Source organism: Mesoplodon bidens (assembly GCF_964165515.1).
Source record: "Mesoplodon bidens genome assembly, chromosome: 9".
Lineage (NCBI taxonomy): Eukaryota > Metazoa > Chordata > Mammalia > Artiodactyla > Ziphiidae > Mesoplodon > Mesoplodon bidens.
The window spans coordinates 373,165-392,965 of record NC_138166.1 but is presented as its reverse complement, the minus strand read 5'-3'; the positions used below and the strand labels follow the sequence as shown (position 1 = coordinate 392,965).

The following is a 19,801-nucleotide window of genomic DNA, read 5'->3' as shown; positions in this document are numbered from 1 at the left end:
TTTTCCCTCATGTGAAATTACCCTGGTGCCCTTGGCCACGCTGCGTGCTGGCCGGTGACTTGCTGAACTCATCCCTCAGATGGGAACGATGCCCATTGCTGCAGGGGTCGACGAGGGTCAGATGAGATACAAAAGCCTGTTATGATTTTTTTTTATGTATTTATTTTTGGCTGCGTTGGGTCTTCATTGCTGCCCGCGGGCTTTCTCTAGTTGCTGCAAGCCGGGGCAGCTCTTCATTGTGGTGCACGGGCTTCTCATTGCGGTGGCTTCTCTTGTTGTGGAGCATGGGCTTTAGGCGCACAGCCTTCAGTAGTTGCGGCACATGGGCTCAGTAGTTGTGGCTCGCGGGCTGTAGAGTACAGTCTCAGTAGTTGTGGAGCACGGGCTTAGTTGCCCCGCGGCATGTGGGATCTTCCTGGACCAGGGCTTGAACCCTTGTCCTTTGCATTGTCAAGCAGATTCTTAACCACCGAGCCACCAGGAAGCTCCTCTGCTGCTTTTTAACGTACAATCTGGCCAATTTTTGAAGATGTTTCCTGGGCTCGAGTTAAGCCCTTTGTAGGGTGCGAAGTACCTCATTCTCTTCCATCATCATATCTGCTCTAATTCCTGACATTTCTTTCCATGCCGCCTTACCTGTTATGGCACTGCTCTGCATTCTCCTCCTTGAAGCTATTCTCTCTTGTCTTTCCTCTCTTCCACTAACTTCTACTTTGCTTTTCATAGAGCGTGACCTCTGGGCCCATTTCAGGCAGATCTCAGGCTCTGTACCAAATCAGTTAACAGAGGTTAGAATCCCAGCTTTCTCCAGGGATGCTGGCTTTCCTACGTGTATCTGGGACTCCCTTCATGGGCAAGCTGACCACCAAATTGAACATTAGATTTCTGAAAGCTGAGAGAATGATTGAGTACAGTGTCAGATATTGTGTCAGGAACCTTGTTGAAACTTATTTTGATTAATCTTCATGACAGCCCTTGGATAGGAAGTATCTCCTTTTTATTTATGTATTTATGTATGTATTTAGTGGCTGCACTACATGGCTTGTGGGATGGCCCGTTGGGGCTGGAATCCATACCCCCTGAATTGGAAGCGCAGAGTCTTAACCACTGGACTGCCAGGGAAGTCCCAGAAGTATCTCCTTTTGATAAAGGGGGAAACCAAGGTTCAGAGCTAAGCTCTGTGAGCTGGGCTATGTTGAGCTGAGGTTGCCAGGTTCCTGTCAGAAAAACATCACGACACTGGAAGGGTGTGTGTGAGTGTGCATGCACGCACATACGTGTGAAAGTACTATTTCATTAAACACTTTTTTTGCTGGTTTTAACTGACAATTTATATTTAGTATGATCTAGCTATATTTTTGAGCTTTTGGCAAAAGTGCTTTACTTCAGAACAATTAGATGGAATGTGCAAATCTTCTGTTTTCATAACATTTGTTTTCTATGACCAAGCAGAAAGTTAACGGCACGACTGGCCTTTTCAATAACAGACCCCAGGTGCCCTGCATGGAGCCCCGGGACCTGGTCACAGGTCCCTGCCCCAAACCCCGTCCTCTCCCTAAAGCCACGGCTTTCTGCTACTCTAATATCCTCAAAATGGATCGAAGGGTCTTAAGCTACTGATAGCTGTTCCTGATGATTTTTTCTTGGTGGGAGCGGGTTGAGAATGAGGTAGGGATTGAAGTAGACGAAGGAAGGGGGAGGGGAGAACCCGGGGACAGTCGGCACCTTCCTCTAGAGCAGACTCTCCCTTCACCGCACGCGCCACTCACGTCCTCTGAGCTGTGTAGTTACCCGACCACACGCATCCATGCGTTCAATTCAGTATATCGTTTAAAGAATTAATTGAAAACGTTTAGATTTTACATGAGCAAATGCATGATAAGTTTATTCTGGGAAAGAAGCTAAAACATCTCTGAGCTTACTTGGCACTCTGAAAATCTTCCAGCAGGATATTATTATTTTATGAGTGAATTACATGTACAAAACTACATTTTTATGCTAATTACTTACATATAAATAGTAATGAAATTTATAAACTGAGAGAATTGTCTGAGTAGTAAAACATTTTTGTTAAGACTACTAAATTAAATATTTAAATTAAACATATTTTACTTAATACAAAATAATAAATGTTCACTATTATGGATTTCAGTTTATGCCAAAAATATTGTCAAACATTTAAAACTAGCAAATGCTACAATGTTTTCATACTAAATGTTTAAAATTTCTAGACATAATAAATTAATCTGTTTCTTAATATAAACTATTGCACAATATTCTGGAATTAAATACTTTCTTGTAACAGAAAAATTATTCCTACAAAGATTACAGGACCAAATAGTGAAAAAGCTTTTGGGTGAGTTATTTCCAGTTAAGTGTCTAAACCGTAGATTTCAACAGAAGTGGTGCCAGTAGAGGCTCACACGGCAGGTGGTGACGTCGGCCGAGGGTGGGAAGGAAGTGGCCTGTTCCGAGACCCTGGGGCTTCCCAGGCCAGCGAGGCGCAGCGGCGCAAAGGCCACGCGTCCGGCGTCCCAGAGGGATGCAAGAAACAAAACCCAACACTAGCACCATCTACGCAGCAGTGACGTCAAATCTGTTCTAAGATGGATCATTTCGTGAGAATCTATGTTAACAAACTGTAACAGGAGCCTTTTAACTATAGCTGTTACATAGGTCCTAGCTGCACATCACAGCGGGGTTTATCTGCGCTCCGCGGGCGCTGAGGCGGATGGAGGTGCTACTGGACCTGCAGTGCAAAATAAAGATAAGACTTTAAGGGCAAAGAGACAAAAGCTGGCGCGTTTTATAAATTTAAAAATTGCACCTATTAATTTTAACTAAAAGAAAACGTGTACCTCTGCAGGATAGTTACTTAAGTCTACACAAAAATCTACTGCACGGTCCTACCCGCAGCCACAAATCGCACGTCGGAAACATCAGCCTCCAACTTGCAGGCGGCTGGTGATCGCTGAGTCTTCAAGCCCGCACGTGCCGAGAAGGTTCTGCTGACACAGGAGGGCGGAGCTGAACGCGCAGTGGAGCGCGGCCTGGGCAGGGGGGCGGCTCAGCTCCACCGGGCTGTTGCGGCCCCAGGGGATGCTGCCCGGCCCCCACCGTGCACCCCGACACTGCACCCTGCGCACCTGCGTTAACGGTGCCACTCATCTAAAAGGCCAGCTAGCTATCTGGCGTGTCAGAAACACCTCGAGCGGCTGCAAAAATTGCAGTGAAAAATGATAATCCTGGGACAGGTGGAGGGAAAACACACCAAAGAAGCCTTGATGAGGTCCAGACAGTTGCAGCGGCCGGCTCGGGGCGGGGTTCCGTGTAAGGAAAAGGCAAGCTCCGGTGGGCGATTGCTGTTCATCACGTTAAAAGCCAGGATGGACAAGAAGAGGAGGAGGAACGGGAGACAGAGGGTAGCGAGTGGCCGAGGTCAGCCCCAGCGCGCCGCGCGGCCGGATCTGAAGTTCTGGGGAGGGCGGTGCGGCACCCGGGCAGCGACACCTGGGCGACCCGGAAAATGCGCAGAGGCAGGTCTGCTCAGCCAAACGGTGATTCTTCCCGGTTACAGGGGCTTTACCAAACCTACTTGGTCTTCCACTAATTTTGAACTGTTAAAAATTTCCTCTGAGATTAAGAGGGTCTTGCTGCTAATTTAAACACGTGGATTATATAGCACTGCAATGATTTATTTCCCAGTAGAAAGTGTATCACCTTAACGTCCAATGACAGTTCCTTGACCAGATCAGATATTTTGGTGGTGGTGAGGTAAATTCTATCTACTTAAGACCATGCAGAAAAACAATACTAAAACCCCTCAGAGACCCTGTGCAGGTGGGCCTTTGTGCCTGGGGCATCTGTGTTTTTTTTTTTTAACATCTTTATTGGAGTATAATTGCTTTACAATGGTGTGTTAGTTTCTGCTTTACAACAAAGTGAATCAGCCATACATATACAAATATCCGCATATCCTCTCCCTCTTGCGTCTCCCTCCCTCCCACCCTCCCTATCCCACCCCTCTAGGTGGTCACAAAGCACCGAGCTGATCTCCCTTTGCTATGTGGCTGCTTCCCGCTAACCATCTATTTTACATTTGGTAGTGTATATAGGGGCATCTGTATTTAGAGGCCTCTCCTGGCCTTTCACTTCTTTACCATTATTTAAACCCACATTTCTCACGTAGTGTCTAATAAAATGTATGCTTCTGAAGTAAACTGGAATATGCTTTACCTTGTGTGATACGCATAAAAGAATAATTGTTGTAATAATGTAAGTGGTCCTTCTTTTGCTGTCCCCAAACTGTGTTTCTAGAAGTCTTTTTTTTTCTTTTTCTTTTTCTTTTTTTTGGGGGGGCCCCTCTGCGCAGCATGCAGGATCTTAGTTCCCTGACCAGGGATGGAACTCGCGCCCCCCGCAATGGAAGCGCGGAGTCCTAACCACTGGACTGCCAGGGAAGTCCTAGAACTCTGACTTTTTTTTTTTTTTTTAATCTATTAAGCTACCTTTCTGTGGATATGTGGGCTGAATAGATAACTTTTTTTTCTTTTTTTTTGCGGTACGTGGGCCTCTCACTGTTGTGGTCTCTCCCATTGTGGAGCACAGGCTCCGGACGCGCAGGCTCAGCGGCCATGGCTCACGGGCCCAGCCGCTCCACGGCATGTGGGATCCTCCCGGACCGGGGCACGAACCCGTGTCTCCTGCATCGGCGGGCGGACTCTCAACCACTGCGCCACCAGGGAAGCCCAGAACTCTGACTTTTTAAAGACATAGATGTCACCAGCTTTTGTAGTTAGAACATGGGTAGTTTGGAGAGGGACCTCACAGCCTTCTGAGATGCATTATCTTCAGATTGAAGAACTATGTCCATCAATTGTTTTTGTGTCTGAGACACTTTCTATACTTGGATGCAGGTCAGTTTCTCTATAAATACTCACTTGGAGGAGAAGACGCTGTAATAAAGGACGAGTGCATTAGTTGTTCAATTTAATAAAAGGCGAATTTTAAAAGAATTACTCTCAATAATTCCTTAAAAATCAGTAAAAGTTTGTATGACTTAAAATGGCATCATGATGACAATGGAGAGAGAGTATCATTGACACTGGCCAGGCCAGCGTGGTGCCCACCGGACTGGAAGACGGGAAGAGCTCACGTTTACAAAACATCACATAAAACACTTGAGATGCTTGAAGGGACACAACACAGCTCCTTCCTCCTTAATCAGAGAAATGAAGCCTCAGAGTGAAAGTAAGTTTCCTAAAGGCAAATGGTCAGTAAGTTCTAGAGCTACAGAAACTAAACATCGTACTCGATAGACCTTAAGATGGACATGGCCCAAAATAAGACTAATTGTCCCTGTGACAGTGATTGTTAAAAATCAAACTAATAAACTGTTTTGAACAGCAAATTTCAGGGAAATGCCTAAGCTATTCAAAGTTTAATGACAGAGTTTAAGAAATGCTGATAATGGAACAAATTCAAGCTTGAACTGTGAGTTCTTTTCAAGAACTGGGGCTTTATCTGAAGCTGACTCAGAGAGGACCAAGCATTGCAGGGGTCAGAATCTTTTGGACACAGGAGACTAAAACTGATATTGTGTGTGTGGTACAACACATAAAGCATCAGAATTTTTTTTTACAACTTTATTGGAGTATAATTGCTTCACAATGGTGTATTAGTTTATGCTTTATAACAAAGTGAATTAGTTATACATATACATATGTTCCCATATCCCTTCCCTCTTGCATCTCCCTGCCTCCCACCCCTCCAGGCAGTCACAAAGCACCGAGCTGATCTCCCTGTAAAGCATCAGAACTTTTGACAACTAAAAGAAAATGTAAAGCCACAGAAATAATGACTTTTGCTATTCATCTGAATAAAGAGGAAGGAAGCACAATATATATTATCCTCATGTGTAACTGTACCCTCAATAACTCTGTAGGTGTTTTATGCGGTGTTTAGATCACTCATTATGATGTAGGTAATGACACAAGGGGTCTCAGGGGCCGTGCACTTCACCTGGGCCTTCCTTGGCACCTTCCGGAGCCTCTGGGTCTGGGGGCGGCTCGGTGTCCCACGGAGACTGGGATGGAGACAAAGCAGAGGCCCTGGATGTCTGCGGGGTCCTCTTGTCTGGGTCTGCTTGCTGCTGTAACCACTCAGCGTTATATCCATTGCTAATAAGTTTGGAAAAGTTTGTGGGTGAACTGGTTTTTTGACCAGGCCTCAAAAAGAGAAAAATTAAGTACTTAATTACAAAGGTGAAGGAGAATCCAGAAGCGTTCTCAGCGAACATACTGATGGTAAATTATATGCGTTACACCCCTGAAGACACGACAGAGACGCTTCTCCCTCTCTCCCTCTATCTCTCTTTCTCAATCTCTCTCCACTTTGAAGCATAAGGAAGTAACCTCCAAGCATCCTTGTACACAGTGAGTGCATACTTAGTTCAGTTTCCAAAACCTTTCTTCAGAACAGCCAATGAGAAGAAGAAGAATTCCAGCATTTCCCAGGGATGCCTTCTTCTGAAAGAACCGCCCCTTCCCTGGGGAGGGATGAGTGACTCAGCCTCTACCACTTTCAAACAAATTGTTCCTTTCTTAATTAGTTCTTCCCTGTGCACGTTAAAGATTAGCTGCTGCTTCTTTACACACTTCTGTCTTCTCTGTCATTTACATCTTTGCAGACCTTATCATAACCTCCATTAGGAGAGGCGGGGGAGATGGGATGTAAAACACGTGATATGCATCACGTGACGCATATCACCTGTGCCCTCCCAGCCTCGGGTTTCTTACTTGTAAACCACTCTGTTGTCAAGAGTCTTCCTAATGGCTCTGGTGGGCTCTCTCTCTCTCTATATATAGATAGATAGATAGACAGATAGATAGATAAGGAGATAGAGAGATAGGTAGATATAAAAATATAGATGGATATAGATAGATAGAAAGACATAGAGGTATACAGAGATAGATAGATAGATAGATAGTTAGATGGATGATAGATAGATATCATTTTTTTGCCCTCGCAGGCTGAGTGTGGTGCTTTCACGGCATTTGTCACACAATGTAACTGATGGATCGCTCCTCCCCGAGCCCCACTAGAGGAGAAGAAATTGTAAGAAGTAGTCAGACAATTAATGCCATTAATTCTAGCACTGCAGTGGGATTCTGGGAAAGGGGAGAGAAACAGAAGGCCTCAGGGACCCCCTCTCCAGCTGGGCGGGTCACGAAGTGTCAGGGCGCCCGACAGAGGTTCCAGCTGAACACAGAGCCGAGGGCTCACTAGGCGCAGACACCAGGGTCCAGGCCTTGGGGACAGAGACTGTCAGCACTGAGTAGCACACACATGGGGCCCCAAGTTTATAGGGCGAGCTTGGGTGACACAGGATGACAAGAGGACAGAGCTCAGCTCAGCGCTCAGGGTGGGGGAGGGTGGGGTCCACAGGGGCCCGGGGGGGCATCCGGAGGGAAGGGAAAATGGAAGAGGAGGCCAGTAGACAGGGCCAGGCCATGGGAAGTTGTGCCATTGAAGTCACATCACCACAACCTGCTGCTGGGAAGCGAATACCGTTAGGCTGGCATCAGCATCGTGTACTGGAGTCATGGTTGTCACTGTGGTCACTTGGACCAAAGACCAAACCCCAACCAAATCCAGACCACGCTGGTGCAGCCCATGCACTTACATGGGGGGAAAGGACAGTTTGCTTCCTGCAGGGTCTTTGGGGCCAAGCGGGGTCCCGGCTTTGCTCGGATACATGGACTTGATGGCTGGTAGCCTCACCTGTACAGAGAAACACACAAAACCCTGACTTAGAAGTGTTTGCTCCCTGCACTTTCTCAGCCCCTGCATGGCTCTGTCAATGGTTTGGCGGCAGTACAGCGTCCAGCCTTGTATAGGGCACGGGCACCGTGACCCTGGTTAGCACCCGAAGCCTCTGTTTATTGCTGGGAAGCGTCGCCAGGAGCAGCCCGTTCACTGAACATGCCAACCCCCCAGAGCCAGGCTCAGGGCTGGGACCGGGTGTCCTGAGGACAGACAGCCGGGCTGCTGCACGCAGCTGACACTGTGCACACTGCTCAACTCTGTGAGCCCCGGGATAAACTTCCAGGGTTTCTCTTCCAAGCAGACACTGTGAAGCGGGCTGGGGTCAGGCAAGGAACCTGCCAGCCAGCGAGGCCGCTCCCCTGTTGTGCGGTGGGAGGGCGGCAGCCTTGCTCATCGTCAGGACTCACTGCCGGTTTTAACGTGAATGTCACCAGTTCACCCACAGACCCCCACGTCCCAGGAGCCACGCCAGCCCCGTGAACCGAGACGCTGCCACCAGGAAGCCACTGACCCGAGATGGCCTCTACAGGGTGCCTTTGAAACAGAAATGCCTTGAAAGTGTGTTGCCCTGCAGTCGGTGCTCCTCCAAGGTCAAATACAAATACCCAGGGTTTGCACAGAAGAGAAGCAGCGTCTCCTCCTCCCTTCTTGTCCGTACAGAGTATTGCGGGGAATGTTAAACTCGTAAACAGAACGGGCTTGTTCAGAACCTGGTGAATGTCCTTTCTATCCGGGCAGATGAGCAGTGACGGCCAACTTTCCCGGAGACGAGCGTCAGCTCGTTAAAACTCGCTCAGTGAAAGGCAATCTTACCTCAAGGGGTGAATTCATAAGGAGAAGAAGGAAGCTAATTTCCCGTGGCCTCTGGCCTTTGAGCAGATCGAACTTACAATGCAGACCCCGGGGCCACGAGACACACCCTGCCGACAAGCACATCGCGGGGGCGTGCTCCGGGCGGCAAGCAAAGCCATGCCGTCTAGTGGGGCTCCAGTCACCTTTTTTTCCTCCTTTTCCAGTTCCTCGGCCTCTCTTTGCCAAACCGTCTTCATGTCGAAGTCGAAGGGCCCCCTTCTGTACTCGTAGTTGCCACTGGCGTGACCGGGGTGAGAGTCTTCATGAACCATGTAATCCGGTATGGACACAGCGGGGAACCTGCAGGAACGGACGGAAGGGCCCCGGCCCGCGGCTTAGGGCCACCTCCTGACCTCCCCTCCCTGCCTCCCTCCTTCCCCTTCCCCCGCCCCGGCACCCAGCTCTGACCTTCTCCAGTCCCCGCCCACCCACAGCCCCCTCATTTTCTGGGCTCCTGGTTCTGCTAGGATAAAGTCCAGGCCCGTAGCAGAGGGGGAGGGGGAGAGGGAGGGGAGGGGAGGGGGAGGGGAGGAGAGGGAGGGGAGAGGGAGGGGAGGGGAGGGGAGGGGAGGGGAGGAGAGAGGGAGGGGAGGGGAGGGGAGGGGAGAGGGAGGGGAGGGGAGGGGAGAGGAGGGGAGGGGAGAGGGAGGGGAGGGGAGGGGAGGAGGAGCGGAGAGGGAGGGGAGGGGAGAGGGAGGGGAGGAGAGAGGGAGGGGAGGGGAGGGGAGGAGGAGCGGAGAGGGAGGGGAGGGGAGAGGAGGGGAGGGGAGAGGGAGGGGAGGGGAGGGGAGGAGGAGCGGAGAGGGAGGGGAGAGGGAGGGGAGGGGAGAGGGAGGGGAGGAGAGAGGGAGGGGAGGGGAGGGGAGGAGGAGCGGAGAGGGAGGGGAGGGGAGAGGGAGGGGAGGAGAGAGGGAGGGGAGGGGAGAGGAGAGGAGAGGGAGAGGGAGGGGCCCTCCGGGATGCAGTGTCAGGGAGAAGCTGGGCAACCAGCGGACCTCCAGCAAGGATGGGACGGAAGGGGGCGCCCAGCCTCCCGGAGACAGTGGGCTGCAGGGGGGCGGCGGGCGGAGAGGCCGGGCGCGGAGGTCAGAGGCTGGGGACGCAGGCCTGGGCGGGGCCGCAACGCGGGGGTCAGGATACTCACTGCCTCCGGTTGGCCGTCGGCGGCTGGCTGTGGTGGCCGTACCAGTCTGGCACGGAGTAGGCCACGGGGGAGCCCTTCCTGGTCCCGGAGGCAAAGTGCTTCAACAGATCTCGAGGCCAAAAAGACACGGCTGTAAGCGGCCTGCGCATTACCAGCGGGCAGGTCGAAGCGACCAGGGGACCGGCTCTCCTCCTGGGCCCCACTGGGCCGGGGGGCAGCACGCCGGGGTGTCCGCGGTCCTCACCCGCCAGTGCTCGTGCTGCCTGGTGCCCAGAGGACATCCCTCCTGCACCCCTGCCCCGCCGCCGGCCACCTCCTCCCTGTCTCTGGGGGGAGGGGAGGGGTCCTTGCTCCAGGGCGGTATCTGCGGGGACACAACTCCTTGGGCCCCCGGGGGGCTGCGCCCTGGCTCCTCTCTCTGCCCAGGACAGTCTGTTCTCCACCCCCCACGCGGCAGTTCTGGGGTGAGCCGCCCCCTCCAGGTTTCCGGTGGGAAGCGGGGCACCGGCCCCTCTAAATCCTGGGGGCAGGGGGAGTGTTAACCGGTGCCCCGCTTGGAGCCAGGCTGAGAGGGGCAGAGACGCGCTCAGGCTCCACTTCCCGATTCCCCCACTTGCTGCCAGGTCTTCGTCCCCTCCCCCGGCTTGAGGGCTTTTCCCAGGCAGGGGTCAGTCAGGCGGGGAAGCGGGCGCCACGGCCAGCATCGACTGTTCTTACTATTAGCGAGACGTGTTTAACTGTTTTCTTTTTTGAACTTTCCATTTTTAAATATTTCAGACTTAGACAAAAGGTCCAAAAAATGGTATGAATTCCCCTAGACCATTCACCCAGATTCCTCAAATGTTGAGTTTCGTTTCCCATTTGCTTTATTGCTCTTTCTCTCTCTCCCCCCTCCCCCAACCATTAGTATTGTCACTGTCATTGCTGTTTGGGGGACTGTTTGGGAGGCTTCCAGAGACAGTTATGACATAATCACAGTGTAGTGATCAAAATCAGGAGATTAGTGTGATGCAATCCTTTTATCCAGTTTACAGATCTTGTTCAGATTCTGCCAGCGGTCCCACTAATGTCCTTTTAACAGGTGGCTGGGGAGTGGGGAGGTGGCGCACCTTCTGTGCTTTACACGCAGTGAATCACATGGTCAGTTCCGGGCTTCTGACCATTAAAGCCAGGTACTGCCCTCTGCCATGTCGCCCACTCTCCCCGTGACAATCTCCACAGCAGGAACAGGGGTCAGAGAGAGAGAGAGAGAGGTCAGCGTTTCTCAGGCTCGTTCACCACAAAGGCCAGCCAGAAGGTGTGCTAGATAGATGTGACTCCTAACTTGACCAGCAACTTTAATTAGCACAGCTGAGCAGGCCTTTCTCAGTTACATCATGGATAAAAGTGTGATGTTCATCAACATCACCATGGCCACTCCTCCCTGGCCTCCATTACCAAGAAGATATTAATACACAGGATGAGGGACGGTGACACAGAGCAACAGGAACACAGATGCTTCACAGGAGACTGGGGAAGGGGTGGCCCTGAGCTGGGCGACTGCAGTTAGACAGGGAGGTGGGCACGGGAGTCACTGCAGGGGTGTCACTCAGAAGGAAAATCCCAATTCGGTGAACTCACAGCCTAGTGGGTCTTTCCCATACACGGCAGCACGCCCGGACTTCCTACGGCCTTGGACAAAGCTCATACACTTCACATATTTTTACAGGGAAGACACAATGACCAGACGACCGTGTCACTCCCGCCACAAAGCACAAGCCTGCGGTGCTCACCGGGCTGGCCGCCTTGCTTCGATAGCTTCACGTACTCTGAGTCCGTTTCCTTCACCAAGTACCTTCGTTCCCCGGGCGTGTACCCACGGGGGGCTTCCCTCAGGTCACTGAGGCCTGGGATCTGGGACGCTGGCGGGGCATCCACAGCTTTCTCAGGCTGCTTCGCAGGAAGTTGGTAATACCAATCTAGGGAAGAGGAGGCCAAGGGTCAGGTCATTACTTAAGGAATCCAGGCTGGTTTGGTCCACTGCCCAGAAGACAACTACACCAGGGAGGGCGTCACACCCTCCCAGGACACCAGTAGAGGACATCAACATGGGGCACCAGCACAGGTGAAACTGCCCTCTTGTAAACACCTGTTACCTGAGGCATAACCCTGCCGGTCGTGCAGTTAACAGTCCCTAAAGGCCACGGGCAGCAGCCACGGTGCCCAGCAGATGACGAGCACCTTCTAGGAGGCCTGCTGGCCTGTCTTCTACTGGCTGCCCCTCTGTCCCAAAGCAGTGAGAGCAGAGCCCTTCCCTGGGGTTTTTAGCCTCCCAGTGAGGTATCCAAATCCCCTACGTGTGCAGCTCTCTCTCTCTTCTCCTTCAATCCTCCATGAATTGGGACTAGACTGCATTTCCGGGAGTACACATTCCTGAAAGATCCCAAAGCACTTAAAATGTGGGCAAGCCTCTGGACTATGTGACCAAATGTTAGCCAAGATTTGATCAACTTAGAACTTTATAAACACTGAGATATCATGATAAAAACTCTTTACCAAAGTGGGCACAGAGGGATCATATCTCAACATAATAAAAGCTATTTATGACAAACCCACAGCCAGCATAATACTCAATGGTAAAAAGCTGAAAGCCTTCCCACTAAAATCTGGAGCAAGACAAGGATGCCCATTCTCACCACTTCTATTCAACATAGTATTAGAAGTCCTAGCCACAGCAATCAGACAAGAAAAAGAAGTTAAAAGTTTTCAAATTGGTAGGGAAGAGGTAAAATTGTCATTATATGCAGATGACATGATACTACATATAGAAAACCCTAAAGACTCCACACAAAAACTACTAGAACTGATAAATGAATTCAACCAGGTAGCAGGATACAAGATTACAGAAATCTGTTGCATTTCTTTACAGTAACAATGAAATATCAGAAAGGGAAAGTAAAAAACAAAAATCCCTTTTATGTATTTATTTTATTTTATTTATTTTTTATTTTTTTTGCGGTATGTGGGCCTCTCACTGTTGTGGCCTCTCCCGCTGCGGAGCACAGGCTCCGGATGCGCAGGCTCAGTGGCCATGGCTCACGGGCCCAGCTGCTCCGCAGCATGTGGGATCTTCCCAGACCGGGGCACGAACCTGTGTCCCCTGCATCGGCAGGCGGACTCTCAACCACTGCGCCACCTGGGAAGCCCCAAAAATCCCTTTTAAAATCACATCAAAAAGAAAAAAAAAAAAAACTTAGGAATAAACCTGACCAAGGAGGCAAAAGACTTATATGCTGAGAACTATAAAACATTGATAAAGGAAACTGAAGATGATTCAAAGAAATGGAAAGATATCCCATGCTCTTGGGTTGGAAGAATTAATACAGTAAGTTCCCTACATACGAACCTTTAAGTTGCAAACGTTCAAAGATGTGAACATGCATCTGGTTCCAGCAAGGAACCAAAACCTGTGCCATCAACATCAGGCGTGAGTGAAATTGCAGCTTGCCCTCCAACTCCTATTGCTGATGATCCTTCAGCTCCACCATCTCCCACCTCCTCTCCATCCTCCAGTCAGTAACTCTTCTTGCCTGTTGACTGGATGCCAGCCCCTGGATGCCAGCTGTTGTACTGTACTTTTCAAGGCACTGTACTGTATGATTAAAAATATTTTCTTTAGTTTTTGTTTGTTTTTTATGTATTATTTGTGTGAAAAGTATTATAAACCTATTATAATACAGTACTATATAGCCGATTGTGTTATTTGGTTACGTAGGCGAAATTTTTTGGACTTATGAACAAATTGGACTTACGAATGCACTCTCAGAATGGAACTTGTTTGTATGTAGGGGACTTACTGTATTGTTAAAATGGCCATACTACCCAAAGCAATCTACAGCTTTAACATGATGCCTATCAAATTACCCGTGACATTTTTTCACAGAACTAGAACAAATAATCCTAAAATTTATATGGGACCACAAAAGACCCAGAATTGCCAAAGTAATCCTGAGGAAAAAGAAAAAGCTGGAGACATAACTGTTCCAGACTTCAGACAAAACTACAAAGCTACAGTAATCAAAACAGTGTGGTATCGGCACAAAAACAGACCTACAGATCAGTGGAACAGAATAAAGAGCCCAGAAATAAACCCAGACACCTAGGGTCAATTAATCTGTGACAAAGGAGGCAAGAATATACAATGAGGAAAAGACAGTCTCTTTAGCAAATGGTGTTGGGAAAGTTGGACAGCCACATGTAAATCAATGAAATTAGAACACTCCCTCTCTCACACACAAAAATAAACTCAAAATGGCTTAAAGACTGAAATATAAGACATGACGCCATAAAACTTCTAGAAGAGAACATAGGCAAAACATTCTCTGACATAAATTGTAGCAACATTTTCTTAGGTCAGTCTCCCAAGGCAATAGAAATAAAAGCAAAAATAAACAAGCGGGACCTAATCAAATGTATAAGCTTTTGCATAGAAAAGGAAATCTAAGCAAAACGAAAAGACAACCTATGGACTGGGAGAAAATATTTGCAAACTATGTGATGGACAAGGGCTTAATGTCCAAAATATACAAACAGCTCGTACAACTCAATAACAAAAAACTAAACAATCCAATCAAAAAATGGGCAGAAAACCTAAATAAACATTTAGGTTTAATAAACATTTAGAAGACATACAGGTGGCCAATAGGCAAATGAAAAGATGCTCAACATCACTAATTATTAGAGAAATGCAAATCAAAACTACAATGAGTTATCACCTCACAACAGTCAGAATAACCATCATCAAAAAGTCTACAAATAATAAATGCTGGGACTGCCCTTGTGGTGCAGTGGTTAAGAATCCACCTGCCAGTGCAGGGTACACGGGTTCGAGCCCTGGTCCAGGAAGATCCCACAACGAAGCCCATGTGCCACAACTATTGAGCCTGTGCTCTAGAGCCCGCAAGCCACAACTACTGAGCCCTCGTGCCACAACTACTGAAGCCGTGCTCCGCAACAAGAGAAGCCACTGCAATGAGAAGCCTGCGCACCACAACGAAGAGTAGCCTCTGCTCACTGCAACTAGAGAAAGCCCACACACAGCAACAAAGACCCAATGCAGCCAAAAATTAATTAATTAATTAATTTAAAAAATAATAAATGCTGGAGAGGGTGTGGAGAAAAGGGAACCCATCTACACTGTTGGTGGGAATGTATATTGGTGTAGCCACTGTGGAGAACACTATGGAGTTTCCTTAAAAGAATTAAAATAGAGCTACCATATGATCCTGCAATCCCACTCTTGGGCATGTATCCAGAAAAGATGAAAACTCTAATTCAAAAAGATACAGGCACCCCTATGTTCATAAGCAGCACTATTTACAATAGCCAGGACATGGAAGCAACCTAAATGTCCAATGACAGATGAATGGATAAAGAAGATGTGCTACATATATAGAATGGAATATTACTCAGCCATAAAAAAGAATGAAATAATGCCATTTGCAGCACATGGATGGACCTAGAGATTATCATACTAAGTGAAGTAAGTCAGAGTCAGACAGAGAAAGACAAATTCCACATATATCACTTATATGTGGAATCTAAAAAAATGATACAAATGAGCTTATTTACAAAACAGAAACAGACTCACAAACATAGAAAACAAACTTATGGTTACCAAAGAGGAAAGGTGGGTGGGAGGGATAAATTAGGAGGTTGAGAGTCACATATGCACATTACTATATATAAAGCAGATAATCTATAATGACCTACTGTATAGCACAGGGAACTCTACTCAATATCTACCTATAATGGAAAAGAATATGAAAAAGAATAGATATATATGTATAAGTGAATCACTTTGCTGTACACCTGAAACGAACACAATATTGTGGATCAACTAGACTCCAACTGGAAAAACAAACAAACAAACACTGAGAAAGAAGTAAGGGCCTAACTGAACAGGTTTGCTAATTCGACAGGAGCAGAAAGATGCAGGGCTGTGTGCCGCCATCAGGGAGGCTTCACTGGCAAACAGTGTCATCTGAACCCCACCCAGCTTTCCTTTTGCTTGAGGCCAAAGCGGGACATCCGAGTCGTCCTCAGACAGCAAAGGGGAGCAGCACTCAGGAGGGTGGCTGAACGGGGCGGGGCGGCGGGGCGGGGGGCTTTGTCCCGGGCTTCCTCATGCTGTGGGAAGCATCTCGGGCCGCAGATTGGCAGGGGTGGGCTGCGTGTGGCTTCCATGGAAACATCAAGTCTGGTCCCACAAGGTTGAAGTGCGGTGAGTGTAGATAAAGGTGTGGGATTTCTAGGGGAGAGGGTCCCGTGAAGCGGAGGGTGGGAGGACAAACAGGGGTGGTGAATGCAGGCCAGCTTACTCCCTGCCCTCCCTCCCCATCGATCTGAACCCCCTGCCCCACCCAGAGTGGCCACGGCGGGGGGGCGGTGAGCTGAACTGGCCTTGTCAGAGCCCTGAGGCCCCCTCAGTGGGCACCCAAGTCACAGCCCTGCAGGCTGCTTTGTGACCACCTGTGAGGGTCCCTGGCAGGAGCGAGAGCTGTGGGCAGAAGCCCAGGGACCTGTAGTGATCAGGCCCACTTATGGCTCCACAGAGAGAAGACCCTGGGACACTCGGGCTCTTGGTGTTCTGGTGACTCTTTGCATCAGAAACTGATTAACCACATGTCCAAATATAAGAACAAATATCACAGCTGATTGAAAACTTTGGACACAAAATCCAGGAGGGTGAAATAAGAAAGATGCCATTATCATAGCTCAAGTAACTCTTGCATTTAAGAGCTTACTGGAACCAGCTGTCAAAAATGCATGGTGTTCAGGGACTCCCTGGCAGTCCCGTGGTTAGGACTCTGAACTCTCATTGACGAGGGCCCAGGTTCAATCCCTGGTCGGGGAACTAAAATCCCACAAGCTGTGCGTCGTGGCCAAAAAAAAAAAAAAAAAAAAAAAGCATGGCGTTCAGGTTCTAACATAGGACTGGCTTCTGGCAGGTGTGATGGGTAATTTTACGTGTCACCTTAGCTAGGCCAGAGTTCCCAGATGTTTAGTCTGGCATGTTACTGTGAAGGTGCTTTTTAGAGGAGATTAACAGTCAAATCAATGGACTCTGACTAAAGCAGATAAGTCTCCCTAACATCGGTGGGCCTTATGCCATCAGTTCAAGGATTTAGGAGAAAAGACTGAGGTCTCCTGAGGAGGAAGGAATTCGGCCCCCAGACAGCCTTTGGACTCAGGACTGCAGCATCAGCCCTCTCCTAGGTCTCCAGCCTACAGATTTTGGACCTGCCTGCTACACAACTTGGTGAGTCAGTTCCTTAAAATAAATCAATCTTCCGGTCAATCTCCCTCTCTCTCTCTCTCTCTCTCTCTCTCTCCACACACACACACACACACACACATATCGTTAGGCTACAGAGAACCCTGACTGGTACAGCAGGAGCACAGGAAAACGGTGCTGAATAGATCCCTTTACACAAGCACACATGGATCCCAGGAACAAGAAGTCACCATCCTCTGAAGCTAAAAGTTAGCCACCCAATCTGTACTTGGAACTAAAGCTAGTTCATTGCATAAAAATGAATGTTCATGGGAAATCTTTTAAATATCTAAAGAACAGTAATTAGATGAACAGTATAATGGAAACACTATAGTTTTGAAAAGGAGAAACCCCCCCCGCCCTGCCCCGGAAAGCTTTAAAGAAGTGTGCCCAAGCTCACAGAGAATTAATTCAAGAGCTAGGAGGATGGGTAGGACCATCTTATCTGATTGTATTCAGCTCAAATATTTTCTTTTAGAGGGAAGGCATTCGGTTCCAGCTTTATTTTTCCTCTCTGTGTTTTGATTACTAATTAATCAACAGAGAACAGAGTAGCGTCTACTTCTCATTACTGGAAGCTTTGGGCGGGCACTGAGCTCTAAATTAGTTGGCTGTTTATCACTGCGTGCCCTGCTCAGAGAGCCAGCAAACGAGTCACTGTGAACCAACTGTCACCACACACACACACACACACAGGGTTAAAGGAACGAGAATTGTCTTGTCCTCAAACACCAGATCACTTAAGTACCATGTAGATTTCTTTACGAGCTCCCTTGCCCCCTCGCATGCTTGCTTTATCCATAGGAGCCAGGCTCAGAGAGACGGCAAGGTGACTCAGCCCCACAGCTCTCTGGTGTCTGAGGGCACATCCCACGGGGCTCTGGAGCCCTGCCTTTGGGCCGCCGCGGCCTTGGAGAACAGGGCAGCCTCCTGAAACTCTGAGCCTCGGCTTCCTCACCTATAAACCAGGGCTAAGGACCCCTCAGCAGGTTGTTCTGAAGTTCAGTGTTAGTGTGACCGTGTTTACCAGAGCACCTGGCAAGTGTTGCCGTCTTCTGCGCTGCTCACACGGGGAGGCCACACACTAAGGCACTGAGACGTCAGACCCAGGCTGAGAGCCCACCGTGGAGACGGGGACCCAGGCCTCCTGTCCTCTGCCCCATTCCCAGCACAGCCACGGACCCACCCACAGTGGCCACAGCAGAGCTCCAGGCAAGAAGCACGTTGAGACTGTGAAGAAGGCCACACTTGGTCCCACTGCCCGCAGCCCCCCTGCCCGCCCTCACCCTGCCTTTCCCGGCAGAGCTCTGGGGCTCTCTTCTCCTCCCGCCTTCTCCAGCCCTTCTCGAGATGGGGCAGCGTAAAAACCAAGGCAAAACCAGCCTCCAGCACCCAGGTCTTCCTCCTTGCCTTCTGCCAGCTTCACAGTGAGAAGCCCACTGCCGTGGGAGCCTCCACCAGAGGCTTGTTTCCTGTGTCCCAGTGCTTAAAGCAGGAGACATAGCTACCCTGGTTGGGGTCTAAATTAGGAGCAAGAGATAGGTGATCAATGAAATACATGGGGATGCAGCTGAAAATGAAAGGGCCCAAGCCAACATACAGGGAGAGCCCTGTGAGACTTACACAGGGTTGCTGTTACAGAGAAATTTTCAGAGATGCTATCGCTCCAAAAACTGAGAAGCTCCAACAGCAGTGGGTAGCCTGGCTTTCTTTTGTTGGATATAGGGGGAAAACTAACAAGCAAACTAACAAGCCTAGTTTCCCCCCATGCTGCCCTTTAAGCCTTGCTTCCACACCGGGGCATAGGGACAGTGTGCAGCTTTCTCTGAGGGTACCCCGTGTTGTCCTGTCCCCTCCCGGCCGCCCCCGCTGGTGTGAGCCAGTCCAGCCAGCCGCAGAGCAAACGCGGGGTTCCTCTCCCCGGGCTACTCACCGCAGGGAGCATAGCGGCTCGCGGCGCCGTGCAGCTCCTTGCTCGTGCTCCTCATGCCGGGAGACACGCTGGACCGGCTGTTCTCTGTTCTCGGGGGAACCAGGAACCGACGCGGGGGTTGAGCTGCAGAGGCCGGGTCCCCGTTCCTGCTCTGTCTGTCCTCCTCCACCTGACAGGTATGCAGGCGTTACTACTCGGGACATGCGGCCAAGTCCAGGCAGGGTATACAGCAGGGGCACATCCACACGGGTATACAGCAGGGACACGTCCAGGGAGGGTATACAGCAGGGGCACACACACACACGCCGAGTAGACAGCAGGGGACAGCAGGTCCCGAGGTACCCCCCCCCGGCCCCGGTGACGGGTGGCCCCCTCCCTGCCCCGACCCCACTGGCCGTCTGACCCCGCTCGCTCACCTGCCGGCCTAGGGTCTGGGTGGTTGTCACCTGCAGCGTCCGAGGTCACTCTGTTCCAGCGGGCGGCTGGGATCAACCCCAAACTCCCAGCGCGGCGCGGAAACACAGCACCCGCGTCGCCGGGGCAACGGCCTGGGCCAACCGGCGGTCGCAGCGGTCGCAGCGGCAGCCAATCGGGGCAGTGTGAGGGGCCGCAGCTGGCCAATCAGCTCCAGGGGCAGAGCGCGGGCTCCAACTATCAACTGCCCGGCGCCAGTGCGTGGCCTAGGGGCTGGCCTGGGCGTGGCCGCGCTGCTGGCCGGGCGAGGCCTCAG

General features: G+C 50.0%; 1 protein-coding gene across 2 annotated transcripts; it reads right to left on the bottom strand.

Annotated features, from left to right (window-relative positions):
* Positions 1 to 5,741: 5,741 nt before the first annotated feature.
* Positions 5,742 to 19,600, bottom strand: LOC308622676 (uncharacterized protein C7orf57 homolog). Of its 2 annotated transcripts, none has more exons than XM_081244249.1 (7): positions 19,488 to 19,600; positions 19,072 to 19,240; positions 11,596 to 11,781; positions 9,824 to 9,932; positions 8,823 to 8,979; positions 7,685 to 7,782; positions 5,742 to 6,179 (listed from the first exon to the last, which is right to left on the bottom strand). In XM_081244249.1, the coding sequence occupies exons 2-7, from the start codon at positions 19,124 to 19,126 to the stop codon at positions 6,002 to 6,004; spliced, it is 783 nt and encodes a 260-aa protein (XP_081100375.1). In that variant the 5' UTR covers positions 19,127 to 19,240; positions 19,488 to 19,600; the 3' UTR covers positions 5,742 to 6,001. The 2 variants fall into 2 exon arrangements, with proteins under 2 accessions (XP_081100375.1, XP_081100374.1); XM_081244248.1 differs by having other exon boundaries at positions 5,743 to 6,227; positions 19,488 to 19,599.
* Between the last annotated feature and the right edge of the window lie 201 nt (positions 19,601 to 19,801).